At 41.9% G+C, this 9,823-nt stretch overlaps 1 protein-coding gene across 1 annotated transcript in view; it reads left to right on the top strand.

Annotated features, from left to right (window-relative positions):
• The first annotated feature begins 624 nt into the window (after positions 1-624).
• Positions 625-9,823, top strand: part of b4galnt4a (beta-1,4-N-acetyl-galactosaminyl transferase 4a) — a 443,680-nt gene continuing 434,481 nt past the window's right edge. Inside the window, exons 1-2 of the mRNA XM_039738621.1 lie at positions 625-721; positions 931-1,046. Of these exons, the coding sequence (XP_039594555.1) occupies positions 625-721; positions 931-1,046 (213 nt within the window). The remainder of the gene's footprint in view (positions 722-930; positions 1,047-9,823) is intronic.

Here is a 9,823-nt window from a genome sequence, read left to right as displayed (position 1 = left end):
AGTGAAGGCAAGAAGTAGAAAGAAGGTCAATGTAGCAGAAAGCCAAAAAATACAAAGATGTGATCAACAAAGGAGTTCACAGGTTTTTATCCAATCTTGAATAAATTAGAACTAAAAAAGACTGACCTGTAAAATAGTAAATTATTCTTATGCCATCCCAGTAAATTATGGGATTATTATGGTAAGGAATGACGCGAAATCCATAAAATAGCGGCTCCCGTTGTCGGAACAAAATGACATCAAAAGGACTTTCGGCTTTGATCAGAGCAGTTAATGTGGAATGTCAATGGATTGAATGGTCTCCCTTTGCTCTTCCCTCTCTCTCTCTCTTTCTCTCTTTATTTCATAATGAGAGAGTAAGCGGCAGATGTAAACATTTATTTTGCTCTTCAAAAGGGCAGCCATGTGTGCTAACACGTTCAGGTGGGAGGCCATCCAGGAACGAACCCTCCTCACCCCACATTTATAAAATGGATGGCACATTGGATAAACAGGCACGTTGGAGAGCCTTTAGCTCAGGGCTAATTCTTGTCATCACCATCGCACAATTGTCTCGCGTTCTTTGTTTCATTTTAATTAGCACTAAATCATTATTTTGGTTCCGCTACGCTTTAGCTCTTAATTATGGCACTCTGTAGCTTGGAGAGCATTTTTGTTTATGAAGCTTTAATTGAAAATGAAGCAATCAGTGGGAGCTGCTCTGGAAAAATACACAATGAAGGTCTGTCGTGCGCAGGTGGCCGGCAGCTCATGGCCACTGCCATTCTGTATCCACCTCCCGGGTGTCTGGTGGTGTCACAAAGAAAGTGACCAAGTGATTAGAGGGGCTAATATGCTGTGCCTGCAGCAGCTGCGCAAGCCACAACATTTGAGAGTGAAGCCAGCAGCCCTTGGCTCGCCTAATTATGGTGACGTGTCTTTAATTCACAGATGGAGAGAAGCCCAATGAAGCAACTGATGCCAGCCGGAGAAGTGACGCTCATCACGGACCTTCGAGTCTCCGGAAGGCAGATGACACGAGTGACAGTCGCGAGGATGAGCAGAAGGTAAGAAATTGATGCGAAGGCAGGTGTCCACCACTCATCAGGCAGGCTGTGAAAAGACATACAAATGAGACGGGTTTGACTTGGGAGCTGAAGTCTAGACCCATCGGAGAGAGTCACAGGGAAAGAAGGAGTGCTAAGGGGTCATATAGTGTCTTTCACATCTATCTATCTATCTATCTATCTATCTATCTATCTATCTATCTATCTATCTATCTATCTATCTATCTATCTATCTATCTATCTATCTATCTATCTATCTATCTATCTATCTATCTATCTATCTATACCAAGAATAATAGATAGATAGATAGATAGATACTTTATTAATCCCAAGGGGAAATTCACATAATCCAGCAGCAGTATACTGATACAAAGAAACAATATTAAATTAAATCGTAATAAAAATGAAAAGAATTAAAATAAAATTAATGTTAGCATTTACTCCCCCGGGTGGAATTGAAGAGTCGCATAGTGTGGGGGAGGAACGATCTCAGTCTGTCAGTGGAGCAGGACGGTGACAAAAGTCTGTCACTGAAGCTACTCCTCTGTCTGGAGATGATCCTGTTCAGTGGATGCAGTGGATTCTTCATGATTGACAGGAGTTTGCTTAATGCTCGTCGCTCTGCCACAGATGTTAAACTGTCCAACTTTAATCCTACAATGGAGCCTGCCTTCTTAACAAGTTTGTCCAGGTGTGAGGCGTCTTTCATCTTTATGCTGCCACCCCAGCACACCACCACGTAGAAGAGGGCACTCGCCACAACCGTCTGGTAGAACATCTGCAGCATCTTACTGCAGATGTTGAAGGATGCCAACCTTCTCAGAAAGTAGATATCTATCTATCTATCTATCTATCTATCTATCTATCTATCTATCTATCTATCTATCTATCTATCTATCTATCTATCTATCTATCTATGCTATATAGAGCCTTTCATCTATCTATCTATGCTATATAGAGCCTTTCCTGTCTGTTATATAGTGCCATCTATCTATCTATCTACAGTGCCTTATCTATCTATCTATCTATCTATCTATCTATCTATCTATCTATCTATCTATCTATCTATCTATCTATCTATCTTATGCAGCAATTTTCATAGCTTTCTTATAGTGACTTTGTTATTTACCTCTCAGTAACATAGTGCCTTTCATTATCTGTCATAATTATTTGGCAGTTTAATATAGTTCCATTTATACAGTATCCAAATATTATGTAGTGCCTTTCATAATCTATTATAGGTTGCCTTTCATAGCTGTCTTTCTCTACCACTTTGCCCTCTATCATATAGTGCCTTTCATATCTATCTATCTATCTATCTATCTATCTATCTATCTATCTATCTATCTATCTATCTATCTATCTATCTATCTATCTATCTATCTATCTATCTATCATAGTGCCTCTCATTTTCTATTTTTGCATTTATGACTATCATACAAGAACAAACATCTTTATAGTGTGTTTCAAAATGTATCACCAAGTATTTTGCAGATTTTTATTTTTATATTGTGACTTCTTAAGTTGCTGTTCTAGTAATCTGATTAATATGTGATTTCAAATTTAAGTCAGAGTCAATAGTTACCCCTAAATTCTTTACCTCTTTTAAGCCTAATGGATCAAATGTGTTTCTATTACCCTCATTATATTCCTTTTTGCCAATCACTAAGAAATTCTGATTTCTCCTTATTTAGTTTGAGAAAATTACTACTCATCCATTCAGAAACACAAGTAAGGCATCGGGGGTCAGTGAACCAAGAAAGTCGGGGTCATCAGGCACTATTGATAAATACAGTTGTGTGTCGTCAGCATAGCTGTGGTGGCTCACGTTATGCCTTGAGATAATCTGACCTCATGGAAGCATGGAGATGGAAAAGAGCAGCAGACCCAGGATTGATCCTACTGGGACACAATATCAAGGGTCTCTGAAGTATAATTACCACAACTAACAAAGAATTTTTTACCTGCCAAGTAAAACTCAAACCAATTTAAGACCTTGCCAGAGAGGCCCACCCATTGACTAAGGCGTTTTCTAAGAATATTGTGATCAATGGTATCAAATGCAGCACTCAGATCTAAGAGAATTTCCACATTTACTCCTCCATACCTAAACCATCTTGCATCACAGTGCCCTCTTTTGACCAATCTCAGACCACTTCGAGTCCACACCAGTATTACATTTTTGTATCACAGTGCCCCCTTGTGGCCATTTTAAAATTCCTGATTGTCTCTAAACCATTTTGTATCACAGTTCCCCCTTGTGGCTGTTATAATTTTATCTCACAGACTTTTAATTTCTAACCCACTGCACTGTGCCACCCCCGTGTCAGACTGTTGCACCCATCCTATTCTTTTCTCATTGCTGGTGACCCCACCCTTGCCAATACTGGGGGCGAGGGGGGGTGAAGACATGGATCTAGATAAAAAGGTGAAGGGTGTTCACGTCTGAATTCACCTTTATGGGAGGTTTTCAACACAAGTTGGTTTTCTTCCCCTTTAAAATGCAATTAAAAATAGTCACTTCACTGACTCCGAGTCACGGCATGCAGAGCCTTGTGAAGTCCATCTGTGCCTGCGGGGATGACAAGTGAAGATTTTTGAGAAATGAAAACAAGAAAATTAAACTATCAGTTGCCTATTTTTTGCTGGTTGCCCAAAATGGCCAGAATTATCGATGAGCTGTCAGCAGGTGATTGATGTGACAATTGGTAACCTCACCCACCACCGCTGGGGTCTGCTTCTACCTCAGATGGAAGTGAAATTCAAGTCGGGAAAAAATGACGTCGGGGAAGAATTAAGGGTACTCAGGAGGTCTGTGTTGTGTATAGCGTCTTTCACATGGCAGTACAAAAATAAATGTGCACTTCCATCACTTCCTTCTCCAGAGAGCCTACTGGCAGTTTTTTTTGCCAAGCATACAGGACAACGAGGGTCCGTCAGTGGAGTAAAGTGACTGAATTAATAAAACAGAAGACAAGAAATTAAAAAATGGTTGTGCCTGTGGCACTGCGTGTAGGAATCATAGATGTCAGGAATCTTTGAAATGTGACAGACGTACAGCCCATGCTGAAATGATGAGTGTAGCTGAACCTCAGGTGAAGTTTATTAATGCATAAATATTAACATACACACACATCAAACTGCCTGGTATTATCTGTTTACCCAAAGATGGCATGTGGCACATGCCCTTTTTGCCATTTGATTATGCGGAGGGAGGGTCTCCACTGGGACCAGAATTCTGAGTAGGACAGGGACAGGGATGTAGAAGGCGGTAACAAAGTGTGGACTGGCTATGGGCAATGTAAGTCACCGTGCTGGTTAAAGAGTATGGGTACCACCAGAGGATGCTATGGAGTAGAGTGAGGTAGCGTGGTACGTAGCCCTGGCATTTCATATGCCCCCTGTGGGTGGTGTAGTTCACCATGCCAGTGAAATAGTATGGGCACCACCAAGGATCAGGTCTATACAAGGCCCTGACAATTCATGCACCGGTAAAAGAAATCTAATGTGCTGGGCCAATATAAAGGAATGGGGTCCATCAGGGTGGCCACCTAATGTGGGTAAGCAGGTCTATATAATGCACATCCTTGAGCAAGACCCTTAACCTGCCGCTGCTCCGCCCTGGGTATGGTGTTAATCTATATCCAGTCCTGCATGTAGGCCCTCCAACCTGCAGGGCAAAACCTGGGGGTTGGTGGCAGAATTGGCACTCCAGCCACCATAAAAAAAAACTCACACTGGTTCCATTCCATCTGAGCTAGTGTGGTGCTGAGGTGTCACCAGCTGCATGGTTGCACTCTGGGCCTAATCTGGGAGGGCAGTATATCTGCATACATGGGTGAGATGGAGTTATATAAGGCTTGGACGGTTCATAGGTAAGCTGTGGGCAATCTAATTAGCCAGACCAGTGCAATAACATGGGCACCACCAAGGGACAGCACACCTTCCATGGACTGTACAAATCCATACAAGTCTATCTATCTATCTATCCTATATAGTGCCTTTCACATCTATCTATCTATCTATCTATCTATCTATCTATCTATCTATCTATCTATCTATCCTATATAGTGCCTTTCACATCTATCTATCTATCTATCTATCTATCTATCTATCTATCTATCTATCTATCTATCTATCTATCTATCTGTCCTATATAGTGCCTTTTATATCTATCTATCTATCTATCTATCTATCTATCTATCTATCTATCTATTCTATATAGTGCCTTTCACATCTATCTATCTATCTATCTATCTATCTATCTATCTATCCTATATAGTGCCTTTCACATCTATCTATCTATCTATCTATCTATCTATCTATCTATCTATCTATCTATCTATCTATCTATCTATCTATCTATCTATCTGTGCTATATAGTGCCTTTCACATCTATCTATCTATCTATCTATCTCTATCTATCTATCCTATATAGTCCCTCTCACATCTATCTATCCATCTATCTATCTATCCATTATATTTATAAATAACAATAGAAACTTTCAGATCATGCTATGTGTAAAACCAGTAAAAAAAAATAAAAGGAGTCAAGAGGCCATTTTTCAATTTGCAGACCTGCTGTTTCTAATAAAGGAGATGGCAGCCACATTTCAAAAGTCACCTTATAGTTGTTTTCCTAGCATAAACTACAATATTGACAAAAACAAAATGAAGATATAAATCTAACCTCATCTCTTCTTCCCCATTTCTCTGAAAACTCGGCATTTCCCTCCGATTAATCTTTGTCATCCGCTATTTTCCAGAGGAGTTAAATCCGAAGGCTCTATTGATTTTTAATGCAATATGGATATCTAACCTTTCAAAGCCATAAAGGTTACCGAGGGAGTCTCATGACGTACACCACAAAGAGAAAACAATACCGAGGGCATGAATTTTACAAGAAGAATGATTTATAGGCAAGTGTTTAAATAAATCGCTTTTAGGTCAACAGCAGCAATCCATTAATATCACCTCATGGCAGAACATGGGAAAGACGGAATTTTAATAATGGACAAGGTAAAAGCAAATACGCCAAGGCACGTCTGTTTGAGTTCTAACAAGGTGAATTCCACTCTAGAAGACCTTGGCAATGAAACATCTCTAGTGGGGTGTTGGGGTTGGTTGTGCTCAAAATAAGTTGGTATTTCAACTTGAGATGGATAAAGGACTGTGTGTCCAGCAAAGGGTGATAGCTTCACTAGTTCACCAAAATTCAGTGCTGGGAAATGAACCTGGGAAAGGTCACTGGTTTATAATGGCTCCATAAGGCCACAGTGGTGGCAAAACAACAAGTACAACAACCATTCACGACGCAGATGTCACGACACCCAGTTCAGCATTCAACATTATTATTCCATGGAAAGAGTGCACTAAGCTGAGCTGGCTTGGCCTCAACACCCCCGTCATATGCTGGATTTTAGACTTCCTGACAGAACGGCCTCAGTCTTTCGGCATCAGCACCAGCACCACTAGCACCATCACACTCGGCACAGGAGCACCACAGGGCTGGTTGCTTAGCCCTTCGCTCCTTTAATGCTGACATACAACTTCTCAGCATCGATTTTGCAGACGACGTGATGGTGGTGGTGGGTCTCATGATGATGATGATGCCTCAGCATACATGGAGGTGGCGAGAGTGGCTGCCTGATGTAAATGCAATAATCTCTCAGTGTAGACAAAACAAAAGAGGTGATAATAGACGCCTGGAAATGCAGGAGTGCTCACCCAAATCTCTCACCATGAATCGCGCCGTTTTGGAGAGGGTCATAAACACCAAGTTCCTGAAAGTCCAAGTCATGGGTGACATTTCATAGTCCCTCAGCTCCACCTCCATAGCCCAGGGGGCTCGGCAACGTCTTTACTCTCTGCGGAGCCTGAAGAGAGCGAGAAACCCCCCACCCACCCCCATCAAGCCTAACCACGTTCTATAGGAGTACCACAGAAAGTCTGCTCTCCAGCTGCATCTCTGTCTGGTATGGTGTTGTGATGTAAGATTTTGCATATAACTTGATAAATGTTTTCCATGTCTTTATTTGTAATTTAGTGTTACTTTGGTGAGAAGCATTCGTGTTTGCCCAAGATTTCCGACTTTTCTTTGTAATTTAACGACAGGATTTAGGGGATGTGTCTTAAACCAGTTTGGCGAGTGTTTCTTTGCTAAAGTCTTTCTCTCATCCCCCAAATAAAGCCAGGTTAGCTTATTGGCTGTAGGGCTTGGACAGAAAACCTATAAATCTGCTTGCTCAACCGCATTCTCTTTCTCTCTTACTAACATCTGAAAAGAAGCATCTCTCTTGCTAACCTGTGATGATGTAGAAGTATCTTTCTCTTGCTAACCACTGAAGAAGACCGTCACACCATGAACTGAAGACAACACAATGAAGAGCACAGCTTCAGCCATTTTGAACAGACATGTGGCTAAAAGCTGAGCTCCAATGATGCCTTAACTAGAGACATTAAGTAACTACAAGTCTGTGTGCCACCTGAATTACACATCACCATTTTATCAGGTTGTATGGTTGCCAATATTCAAATGTACTTTGCGTTTTGTTATTATTTATGAATATTATCAGTAATACATTATTTTATGTGTAACTTAACTCCTGCTTGTCTTTTTACTACATCTAATTGCCTGAGGTTATAGATATAGAAGGGAAGGTGGGGATAAGTTATATACAGTGGTAAGTCTGTGAGATTAGGCATTCTAAGGCTACATATTAATAATACAATAGGGGAAAGTAGAGCAATATATATATATATTACTCTACCAAGATAAAACATACGGGAACTGTAAAGTCTCCGACGGCAACACACCACCGCGGTGGATAGTGAGAGCAGCTGAGCAGGTTATCTGTGTGCCTCGACCTCTCTTGAAAGACATTTACCTAATGAACTGCGGCAGTGACATCACGAAAGGTCTTTCCCACCCGTTTCATGGTCTCTTCTTTCTCCTACCCTCTGGAAAACGATATCGTAGCTTCTGTTCTGGTTCTGCAAGGCTGAGTAACGACTTCATACCGTAGGCCATCAGAGTTCTGAATGCAGAAAAATGTATATGGTTACGTTGTTGCGTTGTCTATTTGTCGCTTTATTTTATTTATTGTCTGTTGTCTATTTATTGTATTGCTTCTGTCACAAGTTGCACTACGTTACACCGTGGCTCATGGAGATGCGTTGTCTCATCTCTCTATTTACGTATGACTGTAAAATATTACCTATGCCTTGACAAATAATACTCTAAGGGCCGGTTTAAACTTTACGCTCAGAACGTGTACATGCACGCATCATGGCTGCCATGAACGCCCAGTGCTCTTTTGAAGTGTCCCCTGAGCACGGCGTCAGAAATTAACGTGACGTGGGCTCATGTTGCAGCACCTACGAAAATATGGGTGCCGTGTGTTTTCATGTTCTGGTACATGACATCAGCATCATTGTTTACTATCAACACGTGTTGACAGGCTTGCAGCTTCTACAAGATCGATCTGCGTGCTTCGATGTTTGATAAATAATTTTCGATGAGGTGAAGCAGATGTCTGGGCAGCACGGTGGCTCAGTGGTAGCGCTGCTGCCTCGCAGTTAGGAGATCCACGTTCGCTTCCCGGGTCCTCAATGCGTGGAGTTTGCATGTTCTCCCCGTGTCTGCGTGGGTTTCATCCGGGCGCTCCGGTTTCCTCCCACAGTCCAAAGACATGCAGGTTAGGTGGATTGGTGATTCTAAATTGGTCCTAGTGTGTGCTTGGTGTGTTTGTGTGTGTCCTGCGGTGGGTTGGCACCCTGCCCAGGATTGGTTTCTGCCTTGTGCCCTGTGTTGGCTGGGATTGGCTCCAGCAGACCCCCATGACCCTGTGTTCGGATTCAGCAGGTTAGAAAATGGATGGATGGATGAAGCAAATGTCTTCACTGTGCTCTTCTGCATCCATTTCTCACATAGGCAATACAAGCATCACATGTTTCCCATCGTAATGAGGTGATATACACTCACCTAAAGGATTATTAGGAACACCTGTTCAAATTCTCATTAATGCAATTATCTAATCAACCAATCACATGGCAGTTGCTTCAATGCATTTAGTGGTGTGGTCCTGGTCAAGACAATCTCCTGAACTCCAAACTGAATGTCAGAATGAGAAAGAAAGGTGATTTCAGCAATTCTGAGCGTGGCATGGTTGTTGGTGCCAGACGGGCCGGTCTGAGTATTTCACAATCTGCTCAGTTACTGGGATTTTCACGCACAACCATTTCTAGGGTTTACAAAGAATGGTGTGAAAAGGAAAAACATCCAGTATGTGGCAGTCCTGTGGGCGAAAATGCCTTGTTGATGCTAGAGGTCAGAGGAGAATGGGCCGACTGATTCAAGCTGATAGAAGAGCAACTTTGACTGAAATAACCACTCGTTACAACCGAGGTATGCAGCAAAGCATTTGTGAAGCCACAACACGCACAACCTTGAGGCGGATGGGCTACAACAGCAGAAGACCCCACCGGGTACCACTCATCTCCACTACAAATAGGAAAAAGAGGCTACAATTTGCACGAGCTCACCAAAATTGGACAGTTGAAGACTGGAAAAATGTTGCCTGGTCTGATGAGTCTCGATTTCTGTTGAGACATTCAAATGGTAGAGTCAGAATTTGGCGTAAACAGAATGAGAACATGGATCCATCATGCCTTGTTACCACTGTGCAGGCTGGTGGTGGTGGTGTAATGGTGTGGGGATGTTTTCTTGGCACACTTTAGGCCCCTTAGTGCCAATTGGGCATCGTTTAAATGCCAC

The sequence above is a fragment of the Polypterus senegalus genome, chromosome 1 (assembly GCF_016835505.1).
Source record: "Polypterus senegalus isolate Bchr_013 chromosome 1, ASM1683550v1, whole genome shotgun sequence".
NCBI lineage: Eukaryota > Metazoa > Chordata > Cladistia > Polypteriformes > Polypteridae > Polypterus > Polypterus senegalus.
Note: the sequence above shows the minus strand (reverse complement) of the source record. Positions and strands in the feature narration are given on the sequence as shown.